Raw genomic sequence first — 25,056 nt, forward strand, 5'->3', positions numbered from 1 at the left:
CTCTATTATACTTAGTACTCAAAAATGAAAGTTCCTGAGCAGGAGTATTTCCCCTGGACAGGCAGACTTTGCCTTTTATCTTGGGAGAAATGTAATGAAATACACATATATTTAGCATTAATTTAGAATAGGAATTTAGCTTATATAAAAATCTCTGAAATTAAAAAAAGTTCACACGCAACTATTCCTTTGTTCTTTTTAAAAGATAAAACAACCAACTTAATGCTGCTCAGGTATTCTATTGTAAATTTTAGTTATGTAGCATTCCTAGAAACTATGAGTTTATAGCAACTAATTTCTTAAATTAGGAATATCGTTAAATTGACCAAATATTATAGCAGAACTGCAGGGTTCACAGAATTCAAGTCTATTAAAGTTTATATTTGATTTGTATATGTAAAGTGGCTTGTCCGTTCACTTTTGGAGTATCATGATTTGTTAAAATTGCACAGGTTATTAACAGTTTCCAAAGATAGTATTTATTTTTTAATTAAATTTGAGTTTTTAAGTATCCGATGCCCCCTTGTGGTGAAAGACATATTTTGCTTTTGTTTGAATTTGGAGAATTATACTTTGACTTTTCTTTAATAAAGTGGACATTAATGTTCACAAGCTGTTGACGATATGTAATTTGAATTTTGTAAAGCTCATTGCCATAAAATTCACAGCCTTACCCTGTATTGTCTCACAAGTGCATGTAACCAAGCACATACAATGAGACAAAATTTTGGAAGCTATTTAATTACAAATAGCATAGGGATTTTCTGATCTTGTATATGATTTCTTATGTCTTTTTTTTTGTGTCTCACATAGGTGATGTACAGTTCATTGATTATGAATATTCTGGATACAACTACCTGGCATATGATATCGGAAATCATTTCAATGAATTTGCAGGTAAAATCCAGGGCTTAACTAATGGAGCAACATGTATAACTTTGAAGTGATACTTAAAAAAGTTTTTTTTTTTTTTTTAAATGTTTATTTATTTATTTTGAGGGGGCAGAGAGAAAAGAGGGGGAGAGAGAATCCCAAGCAGGCTCCATGCTCAGTGTGGAGCCCAGTGTGTGGGGCTAGATCTCAAGACTGTGAGATCATGACCTGAGTTGAAATCAAGAGTCAGAGGCTTAACTGAAATGATACTTTTAGAGTTGTTTTTGTTTGTTATCTTTAGGGAAATTCACCTGGGAGTAGGAACAACATTTTTTAACCCTTTACTGACTTTTTTCTTTATTACTAGAAGAAAGAGGAGATGACTCTTTTCTAATCCTTTAAGGAAAATAATAAATAATCATTGTGGTTAACATTAAGACCTGACATAATGCAGAGTGTTTCATAAATCTCATTTTTTCCCTCCACAACAATATAACTTAGGTTATATTCCAGTTTACACATGGAGAAAGTAACTCACCAAAGGTCACAGTAAAATACAGAGAACTTAGATTTGCATTTTTTTTTTTTCTAATCCTTTAAAAGCGTTTGTTGTTTCCATTTTGTACTTGAGCTTTGGAATGTTGGACAACTAAGAAGCTAAATAATTTGTTTTTTATTTTGTCTTTGGCTATGAATAATGGAAAGCCTTGTCATTTTACCCCTGAAAATTAATCTTTTATCACTGTCAAGTATAAAAGTTTTAGGTTTTTTTATGTTAAAAGGAATTAATCTAAAAATACATTTTATGACTATATTTAGAAACATGAAATGCTCTAAAACTAAAGATTAGAAAATTCTCTTGGATGATTTATACCTAGTAGGAACTTTTCATTGCTGAATTTGTATTTGTTACCATTCATGCATTCTTATATTTACATATACTTAGCAAACTAGGAAGAAGTTGGAGAGGGTTTTAATTTATGTGTTTTCAGTTATTTCCCTACACCAGACCTTTCATATACATCCTATATCCCCACACATGTGCTATACATATTAAAAGGGAAAGCAGCTGTGCATATAATGAGATATCACCATATCCATCTTAGTATAATGGGTCATCACTGCTGTAGATATGAAAGAGGAAGCTCTGGTGATCCTAATATGATTTTGTGTAGGGAAAAATTGAGCTGAAGTTTGCAAGTTAGGTAGAATTTGAGATGTGCAGATAGAAGAGAAAGGAAAGCACTGCAGGAAGGAGGAATAAAACTTCAAGGTGAGTGTACATGTTGGTAGGATATAAAACTCATGGAGGAGCATATAGGACTTACAAGACCAGAGAAGTGAAGTTTGGACCAACTCATGAAGAACACTGAGGGGTAGACAAAATAGTATAAACTTTTTTTTCTAGGTTACTATTTTTCCTTTTTCTTTTTTTATTTAAAAAAAATTTTTTTTAATGTTTATTTATTTTTGAGAGAGAGCACAAGCAGGGGAGGGGCTGAGAGAGAGGGAGACACAGAATCCGAAGCAGGCTCCAGGCTCTGAACCATCAGCACAGAGCTCGATGTGGGGTTTGAACTCACAAACCACGAGGTCATAACCTGAGCTGAAGTTGGATGCTTAACTGACTGAGCCATCCAGGTGCCCCTAGGTTACTCTTTTTCAAATAGCACATCTTAAAACCAGATTTGGTGGGTGATTATTTTAAAACAAGCAGCGGAAAAGAAAAGACATAGAAGGTATCCGAGTTGGAAGGAGTAGTTAGGGTAAATATTGTTTTGTGGAACTTAGTACCAGGAGAATGTATAAAGTTTCTATGTAAAATGTATTTCTTACCCTGTGAGTAATGGTAAAAAATGTTTTTAGAGCTGGAGTTCTAGGAAATACTCTAAATATTCGTGTGCTTAAGAATCTCCTGAGGTGCTTGTTAGAATGAAGATTTGGGGCTTCTGCTATGGGTGGTTCAAGCTTCACACTTTGAGGAGAAATTGAAGCAATGAGAATTGATTATGATAATGAAACAGGTCATACATTAGGATTCAAGTTTCAGCACGTTAGATTTTTTGGTTTATTTTAATAAATGCTATTAATATCTAGTTATTTTAGGATTACTTTAGGAATTATTCAAGTATATACGAGATAATCGTGTTTTTAAAAGTTTTAGTGTTCCTTTTTTCCATTTCAGGTGTGAGTGATGTAGACTATAGTCTCTATCCAGACAGACAACTACAGGGCCAATGGCTGCGTTCTTACCTTGAAGCTTACAAAGAGTATAAAGGCTTTGGGACTGAAGTCACTGAAAAGGAGGTTGAAATACTCTTCATTCAGGTCAATCAGTTTGCATTGGTAAGTTTAAATATAAACAATGAAAGATTCTTAATATAATTTAAACAGCTTTTAAAAAAAATGTTTATTCATTTTCAAAAGAGAGGGAGCAGGGGAAGAGGGACAGAGAGGTAGCAGAGGATCTGAAGTGGGCTCTGCACTGACAGCAGTGAGCCCGATGTGGGGCTCGAACTGACGGAACCGTCAGATGACCTGAGCTGAAGTGGGATGCTCAACCGACTGAACCACCCACATGCCCCTAAAAAGCTTTTTAATTTTCATCATCTTTTGTGTATTTTTGTTCAAAATTAGGACAAAACATGATTTTTTTTTTACAACTCCCATATTAAGGAGCTTTTGAGGACAGAGATTTTGTTTTATTCATTATTTTATTCTTAACCTCTAAAATAACAGTGCCTTACCCACATGGTAAGTGCTCAGTAATTACATGATGAATGGATTCTAGCTAGAGTTAGGATTAATTGTGAAGCAGTTTTTTATATTCTACCTATTCTCTTTATGTTACAAAAAACATATAATCAAGGAAAGATTTATGGGAAACGAGGCTTTCCACAGTACATTTAAATTTTTTTTTAATGTTTGTTTATTTTTGAGAGACAGACGAACGAGGAAGGGGAAGAGAGAGAGGACACAGAATCCAAAGCAGGCTCCAGGCTCTGAGCTGTTAGCACAGAGCCTGACACTGGGCTTGAACTCATGAACAGTGAGATCATGACTTGAGCTGAAGTCGGACGCTTAACCGACTGAGCCATCCAGGTGTCCCTCCACAGTACATTTAATCATCACATCTTACTGTTAAGATGATAAAAGTAGATTGGAAGGAATAGAATTATGTTTTCATAACTTACCTAGTATTTTGTCTTGGTCTTCTTTTAATAAGCAGTTAGTTATTTCCAGCTTCTTTGATGTGTTAATGCTTTATTATTATTTTTAAGACCCACTTTTCTGTACTCTTGAGTGCATTTATTTTTTAAAAAAGAGTTCAATTATCTTTTGAGAGTGGTGTGATGAATTAGAATGAGCTTTCAGCTAAGGTGTTACACAAGTAAATTGAATACTAGGTTGAAGTTATTTTAGCTGTTTCTTCTTAGTTTTAATACAATTCGGTACAATTCACATGGGGAATATTTGCTATGTTGTCTTTACAAATAAACCCTGTTGATGGCTCATGGGTGTACTTTTTCCATTGTTTTAAGAGCAGCATTTTCCCAGAGCCATTCAGAATACATCTGAAATAAGAGGGTGTGCTGAAACTTGACTCATCTTCTGTTCTGATATCTATTTTCAGTGAACTGTTGGCTAAATTAATGGCCTGCTCTCCAGCTGGTCCTAGGATGCCTGCTGTTCCCATTTATTTTATTTAAGCATGATCTTAAAGTAGAGAATGTAGGGTTTTCTTTCTCATGACGTTACTTAATAAACTTCAAAATTTACCTACATAGTTCTGTTTAGCCACTGTCTATATTAATATGAGGAATATTATTGTCGCTATAATTTATATTTTTTCATGTACCTATTTACGTAAATTATTCCTAAGGCATTGAGTTAATTTCCACAGAAAGTCCACATAGCTTATTGATTAGTCAAACAAAAACACTGTTTACTATTAGCTAACTTGGGTTCTTTTGTAAACTTTTGATGATAAAAATTTAACAGCTTTGGATACTACGGTTGTATATATATCATGGTATTGAAAAATAACTACTTCTGGTTTGATTATCAAGTTGTTTATAATACCCATTAATAAGATACCTAGTACTTACTACTCTAGGTCATGTAGATTGGAGGATTAAAAGAAGAATACAATAGTGCATTGCTTCAAAGTACTTACAATTTGGAAGGGCAAATAATATGTACAAAATACTTTTTAGATAACATTTAACACGCATCCCTGTTTAAAATTCATAGCAAATTAGAATTGGAGGGAAACTTACTTAACCTGATTAAACAAACAACCTGATTTTATTTTATTTTTTTAAGTTTATTTATTTATTTTGAGAGAGAGCGAGCACAAACGAGAAAAGGCAGGGGGGCGGGGGGAGAGAATCCCAGACAGGCTTTGCACAGTCAGTATGGAGCCCGATGCCGGTCTCAAACTCAAGAACTGTGAGATCATAACCTGAGCCGACTTCAGATACTTAATGAACTGAGCCACCCAGGCACCACAATTTAACCTGAATAAGAAGAAAAAATATATGAAATGTACAGCAAACATTCATGAAATGTCATGATCAGTAGAAGATCTTACAGAAAAAGAATAAAGGATGGTTGATGAGGGACACCTGTGTGGTTCAGTTGGTTAAGCGTCTGACTCTTGATTTCAGCTCAGGTCATGATCGATCTCACGGTTTAAGCCACACATCGGGCTCTGTGCTGTTAGCACAGGTTGGGATTTTCTCTTTCCCTCTCTCTCTCTGCCCCTACCCTGCTCATGTGCATGTGCTCTCTCTCAAAATAAAAACTTCCAAGAAAAAACAGAAGGATGGTTAATGAGACATAAAACTTTGATACCTTTTTAATAGTATTCCTTATTTAGCATGTCCTTAATTTACATAATCTTTAGTTTTCATATACATTACAGTTTATTCTCTGAGAGTCTGTTACCAATTTCCGATTTTTCCTCATTAAGAAACCATTGAGAACCAGGTATGAAGCCAATTTTGGTTTGAATTTCTCTTTTTATTTAAATTGTGCTGCGGTCCTCTTTTATGTGCTGTTCTTGACAACTCTCCAGAGGTGGCTTACTTTCTTGCATCAGGACTTCTCTTGCTATCTTTAGAATAGAAAGAATATAGCAGAATTTAGATGAATGCTCACATTTGGCTTCACAGCCCCTCTTACTTGAGATTATTAATTCTCCTGAGATTTGATGTATATGCCTTTCTTTTCATTTTTTAAAGAATCATTTTATTATTTTCTTTTTTAATATTTATTTACTTAGCATGTATGCACATGCAGGGAAGGGGTAGAGAATCCCAAGCAGGCTCCCTGATGTCAGTGCAGAGCCTGATATGGGGGCTTGATCCCATGAACCATTAGTTCATGACCTGATCTGAAATCAAGAGTCGGACACTTAACTGATTGAGCCACCCAGGTGTCCCTGTATGCCTTTCTTTTTCAAGATTTTTTTTTTGCAGTTTTTTTTTCTTTTTTTAAGCTAGCCCAGTTTACATAATTCTTTTACCAACTCTTAATTTCACCCCACAGTAATTAAGTAAATGTCTGTCGCAATCTCAAGTGTTGGAATGAATAAATAATTGGGAAGGTAGGGGGAAACAAAAGCGAACCCTCTGTCTTTTTTCTTTATTATCTTTCATGCACTCCTCAGGCCACTGCAATCTGTCTTCTCCCCTCACTATTCTAAAAATAAAAAATAATTCATGGCAGGGTTACCAATAATGACATAATTACTAAATACAGTTTGAACTTTAAGTGTTTATCTTATTCTGCCAAAATCATTTGACAGTATTTACCATTAATTTTTAGAATTTTTTCTTTATTAATTTTTGTGATAACCATTCTTCCTTGGTTCTCTTTTGTATTTTCCTACTCAGTCTCTTTCCCTGGCTCCTCCTTTTCTTCCTCTTTTCCCAGTCCTCTTGCAATACTGGTGTTTCCTATTGTCCTGATTTTGGGTTCTCCCAGCTCCTTTCACTTTAAATACTTCCATTGGATGATTTAATCCCATTACTTTTTTTTTTTTTAAATGTTTATTTTTGAGAGAGACCGAGCACGACCAGTGGAGGGGCAAAGAGAGAGGGAGACAAAGAATCCGAAGCAGGCTCCAGGCTCTGAGCTGTCAGCACAGAGCCCAGCTTGGGGCTCGAACTCATGGACCGGGAGATCATGACCTGAGCCGAAGTCAGACTCTTAACCGATTGAGCCACCAGGTGCCCCTAGTCCTGTGACTTTATTGTACTTCCTATTAATGATCCCAAGTTGATTTTTTTTTTTTCCTTTGTTGATCTCAAGATCAGTATTTGCCACCATCCAGGATACCATTAGTAATTGACCACAGTATGTCCAAATTTGAATTTTATTTCATGCATCCTGTCCTCTGTTCCATTATTTATTCTTTGTTCTGTCTTGATTTAATTAAATATCATCCATGTAGTTGCTGTATTCTGAAATCAGGAAAAAAGTAATTTTCTTTTATGTCATGTGTTCCTCTTCTTTATTATCAATTTTTTCTATTTCCAAGTTCTGTTACTCTTAGTTCCTAAAATTCTCTCAATTCCAGCCATATCTCCTTAATTATGTGACATTTGATTAAGCCGTTAATTTCTCACCTATCTCAACTTCTACTGGTCTCTTTGCCTCCAAGTTTCTCCTGTCTATATTTCATCCTGTACATTTAAAAAGTTAATCTTTTTAATAACTAGATCTAATTCATGAATATAAGTATGTCTCTCCCATTTTTATGGTTCCCCGTGACCTACAGGGTGAATCCAAATGATAGCAGTCTGTAAATTCTGTCTTCTTTCCCACTTCCACTTCTGCTTTAGCAGAGTCATCTTGTTTTCTGTACATTCCATGTTTGAAGCCTATATGCTTTTGTATAAGTTATTTCTTCCTCCCTAGAGTGCCCTTTTCCCTGCATCCTCTGGCAAATTGTTTTTGTTCTTTATAGACGTGTCTTGTATACTGTTTCCTCCTCTAAGACCCTTCCTTCCTTGATTACTTGTCATGAAGACAGCATATACATACATTTTAAAGCTGATTTGATAAGTGGAGAAAAGAGGTTTGAGTAAGATTAGGATATAGATGTTTTTTAATGAATGGCTGGTTAAATATTTACTGCTGAGGGCGTGAGTAGACTTGTAAATATTAAAAGACTTCATATGTTGCTGATTGTTTATTGTAATTAACTAATACTGAGATGGTAAACAAAAGTAGGCATTTGTATTATAAAATCAAATAGAGTATACATATGGGTTTTTTAATTGTTAGACACATTGTTTGCAGACTTTGGATTATTTCTAAGAAAATGTTAGTTTTAGGAAACCAGTTTTTAGGTTTTTTCAGAAACCAGTTTGAGGATTCGTTTTAGTTACTTGTTTGTCTTATAAAGCCTTGAATTGTTCTTTGCCACAGAGATGGGTACCTGTTCTCAGTAATATGAATTCACACTAGATGCCCTTCTGGCTTTGTGGAGGGAGACTTTATTAATTATAAGGGGAAGAGAATATAAGGAATTAAACAATTATAGTAAACACAAGGAAGGAGAGAAGTATAGAGAAGAACAAAGAAGGGTTAGTACACCAAGTCAGGTACTTATAACATCCAACCTTCTTGCTAGGGAAGCCCCGTGGTGAATAGCCCAGTTGGAGTCCTGATAGAGGGTTGTGGGCAGAGCATCCTCCCCTCAGGTGGGACTTCAAACAAGCTATTCCCGCCAGGGCAATGTATATTACCCTTGTGTGACTTATGGTTAGTCATTAAGTTTGCCTCAGTGCAGTCCCGAGCTATACTGTTTTTCTCTGTTTCTCTTATCGTATCTCACAATCTTAGGAGCCTGGGCTTCTGCATATTCCTCATCCCTCCCAGATCCATCCTGGTCTGGCTCAAGGAGGAAGGTGAGGCTTGTTAATCCTTCTTGTTGTCAGGAACAGAAGCGTCAGTTCTGATCCTGAGGCCAGATGCAGAATAAGCCAACTGAGGCCCCCCCCCCCCCGCCCCCCGATTGTGTTTGTGCGGCTGTCAGAAATGCATGACAGGTCATACAAACAACTTCTATACAGAACAATAGCCTAGAAGTTAAAATGCCCTTTAATAGACTTACATATCTATAACTTCCAAATTTGAAAGAAATAATAAGAGTATAAGTAAATCACATAGAATATTACATTATTTTATTAGGACTTAAGTATTTTCTTTGATATTTTGGGGAAATGATGAATGGGCTGTTTTCCTGCATTTCTGTTTCATCCATTTAAGAGTCTAATGTATATAAATTTTTCATTTTTCATCCTATAAAAGGTGTTGCCTGTCAAAAAGAGGGATTTTTGTGAAGTTTGTGTGTAGTGCATCTCTAATGTAGAACTGTTTAGTTATTTTATACTAGTATATGAATGAACGTTGCTTGAAATGGCGGGAAGAGCTGGTTTGATGTTATTTTTAGGTGTAGAATTTCCCGATTGCAGTCTTTTCTACTCACAGAACTGGCCTGATCAGAGATTACAGATGATTTTTATATCACTTTAAATATGGCTAGGTGATTTAAACTAGTGGTTCTCAAACTTTTTCATCTCAGGATTTTCTTTTTACACTTCCAAGATTATTTTTTTTAATGTTTTTTATTTCATTTTTGAGAGAGCATGCGTGCGTGAGTGCAAGCAGGGGAGGAGCAGGGAGAGAGGGAGACTGAGAATCCAAAGCAGGCTCCAGGCTCCGAACTGTCACCACAGAGCCTGATGCAGGGCTTAAACTCACAAACCACGAAATCATGAAGTCAGACACTTAACCAACTTGAGCCATCCAGGACCCCCCGCCCCCCGATTTTTTTTTTTTAAAGAGCATGTAAGCAGAGTAGGGGCAGAGGGGCAGGGAGAGGGGGAAGACAGAGAATCCCAAGCAGACTCTGTGCTGTCAAGCACAGAGCCTGAGGCAGGGATTGAACTCACAAACAATGAGGTCATGACCTAAGCTGAAATCAAGAGTCAGATACTTAACTGACTGAGCCACCCAGGCGCCCCAATATTTTTTTTGAATGTTTATTTATTTTGAGAGAGTGCAAATAGGGGAGGGGCAGAGAGAGAGAGGGAGAAAGAGAATCCCAAGCAGGCTTCATGCTCAGCCCACAGCCAGACATGGGGCTTGATCTCATGACCCTGAGATCATGACCTGAACCCAAATCAAGAGTTGGACACTCAACCAACTGAGCCACCCAGACATCCCTCAAGATTTTTTTGAAGACATCTATGAGCTTTTGTTTATTTCAGTTAATTATCAGTATTTGTCATACTGAAAATTAAAACAAATTCAAAATATTTATTAAGTAAAAAATAATAAACTTGTTAACATAAACATCATTTTGAATGGCAAATAACTATTTTTCCAAAACAAAAAAACAATTTAGTGAGAAGAATGGCATTATTTCACACTTTTGCAAATCCTTGTAATGTCTGGCTTAATAAAAGTTAGATTCTTTTTTTTTTTTAATTTTTTTTTAATGTTTTATTTATTTTTGAGACAGAGACAGAGCATGAGCAGGAGTGGGGCAGAGAGAGAGGGAGACACAATCTGAAGCAGGCTCCAGGCTCCAAGCTGTCAGCACAGAGCCTGACACGGGGCCGATGGCGGGGCTCAAACTCACAAACCACGAGATCATGACCTGAGCCGAAGTCGGATGCTTAACAGCTGAGCCACCCACGCGCCCCAAAAGTTAGATTCCTATATCTACTTCTGCATTTCATCTGTCGCAATATATTGGCTTGGTTAAAGTATACAAAGAAACTTCTGTGTCACACACGTGTTGGAAGAAATGAGTACATTGCCTTTTCAGATAATGGTGGATTTTCTCTTTGATACAGCACCAGAACTCAACAGGTGGTTATTTCTTAAAGGTTAGTTGCAATGTGCAGTCAGAAAACGTCAATTAATTTTTCGTATTCTATTATATTATAATCCATTGATTTACTTTGCACTTTGATGGCTCTTTTGGCAGTGCATGATTTTGTAATTTTAACACCATTCAGTATTATTTGGGAAATATTGATTCATTGAGTTGTATACATCTTACAGATGTTAATACATCTCATTATATGATATAAAAATATCACATTTGCTGATATCACAATCAGTGTCATCAGAAAAGTTTTAAATACTGTATTCAGAAGCTGGTAGGCTCACAGAATCAAATACAAATTTTCCAAAGTTCTAATTTTAGGTTGAATACTTGAAGACTATCATTGGCAACAAATACTGTCAATTATTTTCATTGAAATGACAAGTGCTCTTTTTTATATCTGAGAAATATCTGCCAAATGCCCAAGTCTAATAAGTGGTTCGAATGTCAGTTGTTCTTTCAAGTAAACATGATGTTCCATTAAAAATGTGCAAGTTCAGCTCACAACTCAGTCATAAATGTTTTTCCTTGAAACAACCTTCCTCTTTTGGGTGTATAGCAGACTGCTTTACGTGTACTTTCCTATACCATCTCACAGAATATTAGAACGTGTACTCAAGGGTAGAGATTTAATAAAATTAATAATTTCAATGGCTTCGTAAAGGACATTCTTCACACAGACAAGACTAGTCTTTTACTGTGTGTAGTGGTGATGTGAGTGTGTGTGTTTGGTGACACTGCCTTGACATATTGTAAGGTACTAGTAGCTTTACCCACCATTGCTTTTAAACCATCATTGCAGATGTTAACATATTCAAGAAGGCAAGTAGCATCTTAATAGTATTATAAGAAATATATATTTTTTAAATCCAATGTTTTATTAAAACAAAAATAGAACCAAAGTTAAAATATACTTGATCCTTTTTTTTTTTTTTTTAATAGCAAGAGAGTAAGGGCTTTAATACTGCTATCATCAGTATTTGAAGACACAGCACTGAAACAAAACCAAATAATTTTTTCCCTTACTGAAAAATTCAACACTCATGTAAGAAAGTTAAAGAAAAATACACCGTTGGGGTGCCTGGGTGGCTTAAGCGTCAGTTAAGCATCTGACTTTGGCTCAGGTCATGGTCTCATGGTTCGTGAGTTCAAGCCCCATGTTGGGCTCTGTTCTGACAGCTCAGAGTTTGGAGCTTGCTTTAATTTTTTTAGTATTTATTTTTATTTAATTTTTTACATTTTATTTTTTTTAATTTACATCCAAATTAGATATCCTATAGTGCAACAGTGATTTAATGCCCCTTACCCATTTAGCCCAACCCCCCTCCCACAACCCCTCCAGTAACCCTGTTTGTTCTCCATATTTAAAAAAAATTTTTTTTTACATTATTTATTTTTGAGAGACAGAGTGAGACAAAGTGAGAGTGGGGGAGGGGCAGAGAGAGAGGGGGAGACACAGGATCGGAAGCAGGCTCCAGGCTCTGAGCTGTCAGCACAGAGCCTGACGTGGGGCTCGAACCCACAGACTGAGATCATGACCTGAGCCGAAGTTCGACGCTCAACCAACTGAGCCACCCAGGCGCCCTCCATATTTAAGAGTATTTTATGTTTTATCCCCTCCCCCCCGTTTTTATATTTTTTTTGTTTCCCTTCCCTTTTGTTCCTCTGTGTCTTAAAGGCCTCATATGAGTGAAGTCATAAGATACTTGTCTTTTTCTGACTAATTTCGCTTGGCATAATACCCTCTAGTTCCATCCACATAGTTGCAAATGGCAAGATTTCAGTCTTTTTTTTTTTTTTTTTTTTAATGTTTTATTTATTTTTGAGACAGGGAGAGACAGAGCATGAACGAGGGAGGGTCAGAGAGAGAGGGAGACACAGAATCTGAAGCAGGCTCCAGGCTCTGAGCTGTCAGCACAGAGCCCGGCGCGGGGCTTGAACTCACGGACCGCGAGATCATGACCTGAGCCGAAGTCGGCTGCTTAACCGACTGAGCCACCCAGGCGCCCCAAGATTTCATTCTTTTTGATTGCCGAGTAATACTCCTTGTGTCTGTGTGTGTGTGTGTGTGTGTGTGTGTGTGTGTGTGTGTATGTATGTATGTGTGTGTGTATACGTATATATACATGTATATACATATAGTATATGTACATACATATGTATATATACATATAGTATATGTATATATACATATATACATATAGTATATATATATATGTGTGCATGTATGTATGTATACACACCATTTCTTTATCCACTCATCCAATGATGGACATTTAGGCTTTTTCCATACTTTGGCTATTGTTGATAGTGCTGCTACAAACATTGGGGTGCATGTACCCCTTTGAAACAGCATACCTGTATCCCTTGGATAAATACCTAGTAGTGCAATTGCTGGGTCCTAGGGTAGTTCTATTTTTAATTTTTTGAGGAACCTCCACACTGTTTTCCAGAGTGGCTGCACCAGCTTGTGTTGCTACCAGCAATGCAGAAGAGATCCTCTTTCTCAGCATCCTTGTCAACATCTGTTGTTGCCTGAGTTGTTAATGTTACCCATTCTGACAGGTGTAAGATGGTATCTCATCGTGGTTTTGGTATGTATTTCCCTGATGATGAGTGATGTGGAGCATTTTTTCATGTGTCAGTTGGCCATCTGGATGTCTTCTTTGGAGAAGTGTCTATTCGTGTTTTTTGCCCATTTCTTCACTGGATTATTTGTTTTTTGGGTGTTGAGTTTGATAAGTTCTTCATAGATTTTGTATACTAATCCTTTTTCTGGTATGTCATTTGCAAATATCTTCTGCCATTCTGTTGGTTGCCTTTTAGTTTGGCTGATTGTTTCCTTCGCTGTGCAGAAGCTTTACATTTTGTTGAGGTCCCAATAGTTCATTCTTGCTTTTGTTTCCCTTGCTTCTGGAGATGTGTTGAGTAAGAAGTTGCTGCAGCCAGGGTCAAAGAGGTTTTTTGCCTGCTTTATCCTTGAGGATTTTGATGGCTTCCTGTCTTACATTTAGGTCTTTCATCCATTTTGGGTTTATTTTTGTGTATGGTGCAAGAAAGTGGTTCAGGTTCATTCTTCTGCATGTTTCTGTCTAGTTTTCCCAGCACCACTTGCTGAAGAGACTGTATTTCATTGGATATTGTTTCTTGCTTTGCCAAAGATTAGTTGGCCATATGTCTGTGGGCCCATTTCTGGGTTCTCTGTTCTCCTATATTGATCTGAGTGTCTGTTTTTGTGCCATATAGGAAATAGTTTTGAGTCTCAGACACCTCCCCTGGGTTGACAACCACTGTTTTAGACTTTAAAAAGAAGGAAGCACATCTCATCTCATAATTCATTTCTCAATATGTGTGACTTCCTCAGATAGAAAGAGGACCATTTTTGTTATGTTATATTTTATTTTTTATTTTATTTTATAATATTTTATTTTATTTTTTAATGTTTATTTTTGATAGAGAGTGTGCGTGCACACACGCGCAAGAGCACAAGTTGGGGAGGGGCAGAGAGCAGGGAGACACAGAATCTGAAGCAGGCTCTATGCTCTGAGCTGTCAGCACAGAGCCAGATGTAGGGCTCTAACCCACAAACTGTGAGCTCATGACCTGAGCTGAAGTCAGACGCTTAACCCACTGAGCCAACTAGGCACCTCAGAAAACCATTTTTGAAAGTTTTTATATTTTTATCATTCTAATTTTATATAATTATAGTAATTAGCATTTTATTGAATGTTTGTTATATACCAGATATATATACTCGGCTCCGATGTGTGTTTTTTCTACATCACTAAGTAGTTCTCCAGTTCTCAGCAGTGTCCTGCAATTCCATAGGTGTTAGATCCCATAGGTTAAGGGTTCAGTCTCACGACACTTCACTCCACTGTTCCCTCTTTCAGGTGCCAGTTGTAAGTCTCATTTGTTACCTGTGATTCTTACCCACTGGCTATAAATCGGAGGTTTCCAAAATTCCCACTTTGGGTGCGGTTAATTTGCGAGAGTGGCACTTAGATCTCAGAGAAGCATTTACATATGTTTACAAGTTTGTTATAAAGGATACAGAAGAACAGTCAGATGAAGAGGTACATAGGGCAAGGTCTAGAAGGGTCCTGAGCATAGGAACTTCTGTTCTCGAGGAGGATAGTGTATACCACCCTCCAGTGTGTGGATATATTCTGGTTCACCAGGCCTGGAAGCTCTCTGAACCCTCTCCTTTTGGGTTATATGGAGCCTTCATTACATAGGCAAGATTGATTAAAACATTGGGCATTGAAAACTGAACTCCCATCTCTCTCCCCTTTCCCCTCCCTGGAGGTTGTGAGATGCCCACCCCTCTAATCATTTGATTGGTTTCCCTGGCAACCAATTCTCATCTAGAGGTGCTTTCCAAAACTCAGGTGTGGTTGAAAGGGACTTGTTTTGAATAACAAGATACTCCTTTTACGTTTATTGTTCTGGAGCTATTTCAGGAACTTATAATAAAAGACCAAATATTATAACAAAAAGATGTTCCCATTGCTGTTATGCTTAGAAAATTCCAAGGATTTGGGGAACTGTGAGCCAGAGACAGTGGATAAAAACCAAATATTTATTTCTCATTATAAATCATATCACACCTGCATTTTACAGGTGAGGAGACAAAGGTACAGAGAGGTTAATTGCTCAAAGTCATATAGGTAATAATGTTTGCAATTTGACTCCAGAGCTCAGCTTTTCTTAAATTTTGTTTAACCATTAGACTTCATGTGCATGTGACTTTAGCTGTTTACTCTTTACTACAATATTTATTCTTTTCTATATCTGTATTTGATGGGAAGTTATATATCCTGCTAGTGATTTTTTGAGGAAGTTAAAAGCAAAGTGTGATAATATTTTTTAAATGGATATTATTACAACAACATACTTTAAAGAGATCTTTAGAGGTTAAAAGTTTCATAGATATCTGTGTGTGTGTGTGTGTGTGTGTGTGTGTGTGTGTGTGTGTGTGTGTGTGTGTATGAAGTAAGGGAGATGATTCTTTTTCAGAAATACCAAATAAAAGCTGTGCTGTCTAGTTAATAGTAGGTTTACAACCTATTGGACATATATATGAAACCCCTCTCCCCCCCCATAATGAGTGCCAAACCCTTGGACACTTCACTTCCCCATTCTTCCCCTTCTCCGTTTCGCAGGCTTATTTTTACAGGTTTTGCAGTGAGCGTGAACCAAAGAACAACAGAGAGACTGAAAGTCTGTGCATCACCTCAGGAAATGTACATTATTCCAATTAGACTACTTTTTGCCTTAGATGGGCATAGGTGATGGGGTAAGGCTACAATCACTGTAGTACTCAGCCAGTGAGGATCCAGAGGAGGAACTTGCACACTAGGAGATAAATTGTCTGCTGTGACTGCTCCGAGTGTGCTTGTCTGTCAGACACCTGCTCTTGCAAGACTGTTGATTAAAGTCTTGCTTCACTGTGCTCCGAGTCTCCGTGTCCCTCCTTTGATTGGGTCAGTGAGGTTATTTCCCACAATATATATAATTCCCTTCCTTCTTTCAAGGCCCCCGAGTAGGGGGTAGAGGGGCAGAGGGAAAGAATCTTTTTTTATTAAATGTTCATTTTTGAGAGATAAAGAGTGTGAGCACAAGCAGGGGAGGGGCAGAGAGAAAGGGAGACAGAGGATCTGAAGTGGGCTCTGTGCTGACAACAGAGAGCCCAATGCAGGGCTTGAACCATGAGATGATGACCTGAGCCAAAGTCAGACACTTAACCAACTGAGCCATGCAGGCGACTTCCAGAGTGAATCTTAAGCAGGTTCCACACTCAGTGTGGATCCCATGACCCTAGGATCATGACCTGAGCCTAAATCAAGAATTGGACACTCAACATACTGAACCACCTACACACTAGATGCCCCCTCCATTAATCTTTAACACAATCCTGTGTGGAATACAGAATGGCTAATAGTTTCTTATCTTTTAAGTGATAATTCTGACACTAAAAATTTGTGACTTACTGAAGGTTGTTGCAAAAAGAGTTAGTGACAGAACCTGGACTTGAAACCTCCCAATTCACAATTCAAATTAAGAATCCTTCCTCATTCATTGTGTTGCTTTACCTACCCAATTGGTTTGTTTGATTATTTTAATACCAAGATCACAGCTGTTGAGGAATTTTTTTTTCTGAGATACCTTTTGTTGTTACTATAAGGAATTTAGTTGAAATAAAACCCTTCAAGACTTTTTTTCTAGCTATATTTCTAGTTAGAATAGACTATTTCTTGGGAAGTGAGGTTTTATTAGCTAATATTCGAATCTTAAGATATTTTCTTGTTTAACTGGAAATAGATTGTAAAGCACACACATAGCAGTTATTTTATAGCTCGTACAGTCATCTGTTTTTCTCTTGAAGTCTTAAGACCCATTTTTGTCTGGCGTAGGTAAAATCATGTTACAGTATGTCATGGTTGGTTATAGAAAATTGTTGGGCCAATAAAAATTGTTTTGAGATGTTTGGCATGTCTAGAACATTTTTCATATTTAAATATATTTTTCATTTTTGAGATTTGGATTTTCCCTTTTGTTTATATTTTTATGTCAAAAAGCCAAAGTCCTTTGATAATCCCGTATTTTATAGGAAAAGCCTGTTGGCAGTTTTAATCATTAAAAATAATTAACCAACATCTATTAGTACTGATGCTGAACTCTGTCTCCACAAAGCAGTTACAGGAATTGGGCTTTATTTTCTTAAGAGGTTATAAACATATTATAATGTCTTTTGGTGTGGACATAGGTAGTCATCCAGATAACTGTATGCTCAGTATTTGCTGTTTTTTAGACAGAGCATCAAGATTGTATTCAGCATGGAGTTGAAGAAAAAGAACATTAATTATTTGACAGTTGTTTTATTAAGAAATGTATTACCATAATTCTTGATTTTTCTTTCCTCTTTTTAGGCTTCTCATTTCTTTTGGGGATTGTGGGCTTTGATTCAAGCCAAATACTCCACTATTGACTTTGATTTCCTTGGGTAAGTTTAATTATACTCTGTGTATTACATTTGTCTCTACTTTTTTTTGTTTTTTTTGGTGTACATGTAGAAGTCATGGGGTACACTGTAGTTATTATTATTTTCAGTCAAATCTTCTAAAGTTTTCATACATTTAATGGTTTGCAAGGAAATCTGGTATACCAATCTGTTAAATACTCTATTAGAAAAGTGTCCAGTAGGTGGTGCAGTAAACCAAAAATATGTCCTTTGAAAATCTTAAAACTTAAAAAAAAAAATCAGCTTAGAAAGGTGAATGGAAAATGAAGGAAGGATTAAGATTTTCACCTTTGATTAATTGTTGTTATTCATTTCTCACTAGGTATGCAATTGTTCGTTTTAACCAATACTTTAAAATGAAGCCTGAAGTTACCGCATTAAAAGTGCCTGAGTAAAGAAGAGATTTGATTATTCTCAAGTAGCTGAACAATGCTTGTGAAATCTTTTCTTAAGAAATTTTGAAAAGCCAATATTTGTTAAAATTCTGTTGTTTAATTTGGTTATCTTGCTTTACAAATTATGCCTCTAAACCAATCTATTTTTTAAATAGACTGAACGATGTCAAGAAGTACACCTACTGCTATCAGTGTGTGGTGGATTAGAAGTTTGTTAAATCTGCAAAAAGGTATAAAGATGTCAGTTTAATCCTTTCTTTGATAATTTAATCTCTGTTTATGTGAATTATTTATTATAAACTTAACATAATTCTGTGACTGCTTTCATCTGTTGGTTGAGTGTAAGCAATGAAAATGTTCCAGAGAAACTTTTTTTTTAAGTTTTACTTTAATATTAATTTTTGTAAACATTCTAAGTGTTCAGTGTAACTTTTTTATCTCGATACACTGTAAGAAATATGAATCATTCAGTCTTGAAATGCCAGATACTGGTATAGATAACTTAGGGTGTTCATAGAAAAATTTCTGTGTATGAGGGTAAACTGCATTTACTGTCTATGCTTAGTGGTACATCTTTTTGAATTGAGTATTGGATAGTGTTTTTTGGGGGGGGGTGGAATCTATCTTTAAATTCTCCTTTCCTTACATAGTCTGGCAGTATAAATATTAACCATATAATCCTGGAATAGATATGATTTTGTATTACCAAAATCTGCATTAAGTAATGTTTTCACATACTAAATATGGTCATTTAAGTTGCTAGTTTATTTTTAAAACTTGGTTGTATCATATTGTTTTTTACCAAAAATTTTGTTTTACTTAATGAAATATTCTGTGTTTTTTGTCTGTTTAGCTAGTAGAACAAATGCTAATTTTTGAAACAAAGATAGAGTGGTTATCATACTTGGGAACAAGAAAATATCATTTAGATATTCTTTTTTACCTTTGCATATTCATTCCTTACAATTTCATTTCATGTTTTAGTGTTGCTCCATGTCTTTAGAATGACATGATTACATGATATATGCAGGTTCAGAGAACTAAATTGAAGCAGTTAAAAGAAAGAAATAAGGAACATTTAGGACTTTGATCTACTACACTTAGAATCTGATATAACAAATGTGAATTAAGCAGATATACTTGTGGTAGGAGGGCATCTTGTTTTAGTTTCTCTTGATTTTGTTTGTGTATTTTTTTAATTTTGTTTGGGAATGAGAGGGTGGTAATTATTATATGGAAGGAAGTTAGATCTTTGCGATAAGTAGGCTTCAAGTTTTGAAGACTGCCCCTGTGTGGGGATGAGCAGTCATGGTTAACTTAGAAAATTAGTCTGACAAGCTTTGCACTTTGGTCACATAAGTGCCCATGTACAAAGTTGGCTTAATGAATCTGCATATTCAGAATATGCAACTACAAATATATCCTCTAAGAAATCTTCTGGGGAGTTTGATGTATTATTCCAAATGACTTATATTCTCAGATAAGTGCTTTAAAATACTTGGATTATCTCAAGATGTTTAAAGCTAATAAAGTAAGTAGAAACACTTAAGGCCATTTTAAATGGTAAATTCTAGTTACATAAATAGAATCTTAAAATCTGCTTGTGTCTGTAACAGTGTTAGACTAAGATTTGTTTTCTACCTCCCCAGTGTTATAAATGTTCACTTCTGTTTTTTTAAACTGTATTAGTAAAGGATCAATAGAATTTTACCTAATTGACTAAATGAATGGAACCAATTAAACAGTAGCTTTTTACATAATGTTAGAGTGAACTTGAAAAATTGTTTTTGGTGGAATTTTTATTTGTGGTTGGAACATTTTCTTAGGACAATGAATAATATGTAATACCCTTGATTTTTTGCTTTCTGACTTCTTAGAGTGAGAACTGTGTGTATGAGAGGAGACAAGATCAGTTTTCTACTTTATTCCATATTCTTCAAACTATTTTGAATAGGGATTCACTGAGCCTTTTCTGGTAGACTGTGCATAGCTGCTAGCTGTGGTACTCTTCGAGAGATTCATATTAGAAGTGAATGTAAAGGGGAATAAAGGCTCTCACTTTAGCCCTAGGAGTATGCAGTGGGAGTTGGAAACAAAATAAGATATTTAAGATATTTTCCCCACTCTATGGCTAATTTTGGGGAGTTATGATGCTCCCACTTCCTTTGTGATGCTCCAAAACCTTCCCAGGTTTTTGGTATCATGCTGCAGCCTAATAATAGGGTTCAAAATTGCTTCCCTTTTTATTGACCATTTAAGGGAACCTAAAGGAAAAACTTCCTCTAAAATTTGTCCTGTGGCTTGCTGAGATGTCTGTTGCCTTTTTATGTTAAGCTAAGGAACTTGAATGCCTTACCTAATAACTCAGCTGGTAGTAAGTTCATTTTGTAAATATGAAAATGGTTGTTAGAGAAGTGGCATTCATGTGTACTCATTGTTAGTCAATAGACCATAGTGGCCTGGATGCTTTAACAAGCAAAATTCCACATTTTTTCCTTTTGTTCCTTACATACTTGTATGATCTTACCTGACCAGTAATATTTGATTTTTTTTCCCTCCTGACCCCATGCTACCACTTGATTTTCCAGAAATCAAAGAGATGTGGTAGTAAATCATACTGTTCACATGGTCGTTTGAGATCAACATGAGCACAAAAACTCAACTAGGTCTGCCTGGAATGTATATAAAACAGTGTAAATAAACATTTGTAAATTAGTGTGAATTGTATCTTGCATATGAGATTGTGTATTGTTTTGCATTCTCTTCCCTTTTGTAGTTTTATTTTTTTTTAGGCGGGGGGGGGGGTAAGGAAATGATTCAGCTCTTTGGTTTTAGACTCAAAATAGCCAAAAGTTCTGGCTGCACAGTGGGATAGCAAGAGGAACTGGAAATAGGGTTTATCAGGTTTTGTCAATGTCATTACTTATTTATTTAGCCTCTCAGTGCCTAATACGACTTTTCTTCATTCTTTAGCTGGCCATTAGTTTTTGTGAGGTTAGATTGCTATAAGCAGTAAATTAATAAATTAATACACTCTAGAGCTCCTTTCTTTGAGTCATGATTCTAAGCTAAAGCAAATTAAAAATATAATGTGATGATTGCAGACTGAAGTATTACCCTTTCCTGTTTCAAGGTTGTTTTCTACCAAAAAACCCCCAAACAAACCTTGACATTTTACGTATCTGTGTGAATCTAAATCCCGTATGTATGAGATCTTGATAAATAATAGCTCTTAGCTCAACTTAAACATATCTCAGTTGGCTTCTATAAGTATAAAGTTGTTCATTACGGGATTGTAAAAGACAGAAAAGACCTAAGTAATGAGTAATCTTTTAATGACATAGTGCTATTTTCATTTTTGCTGGACTGAAAGTATTTACTTCAACTTCATAAAGGAAGTTAAAGGAAAAAAGTTCCCCCAAGCACTCTCAGTGAAAAGTTAAAAAGTTCCACTTTAAATATATAGGTTTTTCTTTTTTATATTACACAAAGCTTTCTGTACCATTTTTAAATTCATAGTACATATGAAAATACTATCAGTTTGATATTCTGCTTCAAATTGCTTTTAATAAGCATTTTATATGCATTCCAAAGTGATACAGACTTAAACTTCTAATATTAATCAGTCATTCAGTTGATATAGACAGAGTTACCAGTGCTTTATGCTAGGACAAGAGTTCTGTTATTGGGAGCAATTTGCACTAATTTCCTCAAAAAGCAAATGTGAGTAATATGCACAAAGGAAATGAATTATAAGTATGTGGTAAAACAGCCTTTTCCTTATTTCAGAATTGATATGCTCTGATTTTGCTTCCTTAGTTCATTTGATTTTAGAATGTCCTTTGATTGGAAACTAACATATTAAGGTAATCTGTTTTGCTTCTTCTTTTCCTTTTTTTTTTTTTTTAAAACATTAGTTATTGAACCACCTTTTTTTCCCAGTTACATATATCACGTGTGTGATTATAGTGTTATGTCTTGGGTTAGAGGTCTTTGGACAGAAAAGCATATCAGTTATTTTAAATGATTTTTCCCCTATCTTTGAAGCTTAGTCTGTAAATGTCTTCTTGTAAAACAAAATGCTTGGGTTTGCATTACTTGAATACTTGAAAACCGAAATTAATAAGGTATCTTACATAATGAATTAGATACTTCCAATTTTTACATTAACAACTTTCATTTTTGGATAATTTGAAATGGACAGAGGATTCAATTATTTGAATGGATAAAAATGACAGTGTTTATAGAAAAATTCCCTTTTGTGTTTCAGTCATCCCAAATTCAACTTCTTAGGTTTCTGTCTTAAGATCTGCTTTTTTTTTTTTTTTTCTCCTGTACTTAATGCACTTACTATGCTATAGATAATATCAGATAGCAGGTTAAAATAAAATCTTTGTTCATTATGAATCGTTCAGCTTTTCTGGTTATGAAAATTGCTCTGTAAAGTACTCCTAATCCCTAAATATAGGCATATTTTTGTTTACATCTTACCCATTAATGGTATAAATACCATTAATTATTGTAACAAAACACAAGATGTTTATAAAAATTGAAAACATTACATATTGTATTTGAACTAGTTAGTGAAGGGTAAGAAAACGCTGCTGATTTGAATTGTTTTCATTAAATTTCAAAACTCTTAATAAAGGAATGTTCAGAGATAGGTTGTGACCCATTGATCTCCATGTAAACCAGCGTTCATGACCTGGAGAAAACCCCAGAAACACAGTGGAGGAGGCAAGAATATTTACTTGCCATGGTTGTGGTGTGCTGCTACTTTTTAGGTAGTGACACACTGAGATCTTATTGTCCAATAATCTGAAGAAGTTTCCTGTTAGTTATGTGTACTAAAGTAACTCAGTTGGTAGAATCTGCTAAGAGGAAAGTTAAACCGTACTGTATTTAGGAACCTTTTTACAGCTGGGTGAAGTTTCCATGATATGAAGTATTTGAATTTTAAAATATACTGCTATCATAAGAAATAAGACATGGCATTATTCCATGTTCTTAAGTGATAATTTCCTTATTGAGTTTCAGAAGAAAAAACAAAATGAGTAATTGTCACTGCGTTAGCTGTATGTTGAATTGGGCAATTGTGGCATAAACCTTAAATTTGTGTTTATCAAATGTGAACCATAGTAGTATAATGCTGCTTTGTATATACTGTAAGTGCTACAAATAGTCTCAGCACTGAAAATGTATTGATACCTCTCAGATGAATGCAAATTTTGATGTAGGTGTTTTGATATGCCTCAGAAAGTATCTGAGTGTCTGAGAACTTGTCAATCTGTTTGATAATGGAGATACTTCCTGTTTTTGGTTGCATATTTTCATGTTTAAAATTTAATTTTTACATTTTTACTACTGTTAATTTAAGCGTAAAATTTATTCTGTGGATAAAAATGGGGTTGCCAGTGAAGACAATAAAAAAACAGCCTCATTCATGTAACTGCTTACGTAAAAAATACATTTTTGCTGTATGTTCATAAACTTTTAATGAAGGTGTTTGTATTTCTGTTTGAATATAAGTGATGTTTAGGCTTTATTTCTGCTTAATAAGGCCTTTTACCATTGATTAAATGAAGGAATGTATCTTTTTGAAGAGATTTATATTCTGTAAATAAAAATTGGTTGTAACAATAAAGTTGGGTTCTAACTGCAGTGTACCATAAATCTTGTTGTTCTTTCAACTTATTTTGGTGGATTTTCTTTTTTGGGGGGTTAGAAAACAAGACTTTTCAAAGTTATTATATAACTGTATATTTGAAGTGATTCTTTAAATTTCTAATTCTCTGGTTTATAGTATTAAAAAGGTTCTTTAAGGGGCGCCTGGGTGGCACAGTCGGTTAAGCGTCCGACTTCAGCCAGGTCACGATCTCGCGGTCCGTGAGTTCGAGCCCTGCGTCAGGCTCTGGGCTGATGGCTCAGAGCCTGGAGCCTGTTTCCGATTCTGTGTCTCCCTCTCTCTCTGCCCCTCCCCCGTTCATGCTCTGTCTCTCTCTGTCCCAAAAATAAATAAACGTTGAAAAAAAAAATTAAAAAAAAAAAAGGTTCTTTAAAAAAATTTTTTTTAATGTTTATTTTTCAGAGAGGGAGACTGCTGGGTAGGGGCAGAGAGAGAGGAAGACACAGAATCTGAAACAGGCTCTATGCTCTGAGCTATCACCACAGAGACTGACCTAGGGCTCGAACTCTCAAACCACCAGATCATGACCTGAGCTGAAGTCAGATGCTTAACTGACTGAGCCACCTAGGCGCCCCAGTGTTAAAAAGTTTTTTTTAATGTTTTTTTTAATGTTTGTTTATTTTTGAGAGAGTCAGAACACGAGCAGGGGAGGGGCACAGAGGGAGACACAGAATCCAAAGCAGGCTCTAGGCTCTGAGCTGTCAGTACAGAGCTTGACCTGGGGCTCGAACCCATGGACCGCAAGATCATGACCTGAGCTGAAGATGTATGCTTAACTGAGCCTGGAGCCACCCAGGCGCCCCTAAAAAGTTTTGAAAAAAGTTTGCTTTCGGAAATTTGGTTGAGATGAGAGTGTGGGATATTATGTAACTCAATGAACAGATTCTATTTACTTAGTTTAAAATTTAATTATTCTAACCACTGTGATTTGTATCTTCACTCTGATGAGGGCTGGAAACAGATAAACTGTCTGGAACTTAGCATCTTACAGTAGAGGCAGTGAATATCCATCCATTCAACCATTGTTTATTAAGCTTTAATTATCAGGTAATGTGGTAGTGGAGATACAAAGATACCTCTACCATCAGATAATCATGAAGATCAGTTCTCTATAGCAAAAATAGCTGTGTGTCAGTGTGTGTCTTATAAAATGTTTTCAAATTTG

The 25,056-nt window shown here is 35.7% G+C and overlaps 1 protein-coding gene across 1 annotated transcript in view; it reads left to right on the forward strand.

The window, feature by feature from the left end:
- Positions 1-23,866, forward strand: part of ETNK1 (ethanolamine kinase 1) — a 67,682-nt gene extending 43,816 nt beyond the window's left edge. Inside the window, exons 5-8 of the mRNA XM_045061549.1 lie at positions 814-897; positions 3,059-3,219; positions 17,719-17,792; positions 18,133-23,866. Of these exons, the coding sequence (XP_044917484.1) occupies positions 814-897; positions 3,059-3,219; positions 17,719-17,792; positions 18,133-18,205 (392 nt within the window). The 3' untranslated portion in view covers positions 18,206-23,866. The remainder of the gene's footprint in view (positions 1-813; positions 898-3,058; positions 3,220-17,718; positions 17,793-18,132) is intronic.
- Positions 23,867-25,056: the final 1,190 nt, after the last annotated feature.

This window comes from Felis catus, chromosome B4, assembly GCF_018350175.1.
Source record: "Felis catus isolate Fca126 chromosome B4, F.catus_Fca126_mat1.0, whole genome shotgun sequence".
In the NCBI taxonomy this organism is placed as follows: Eukaryota; Metazoa; Chordata; class Mammalia; order Carnivora; family Felidae; genus Felis; species Felis catus.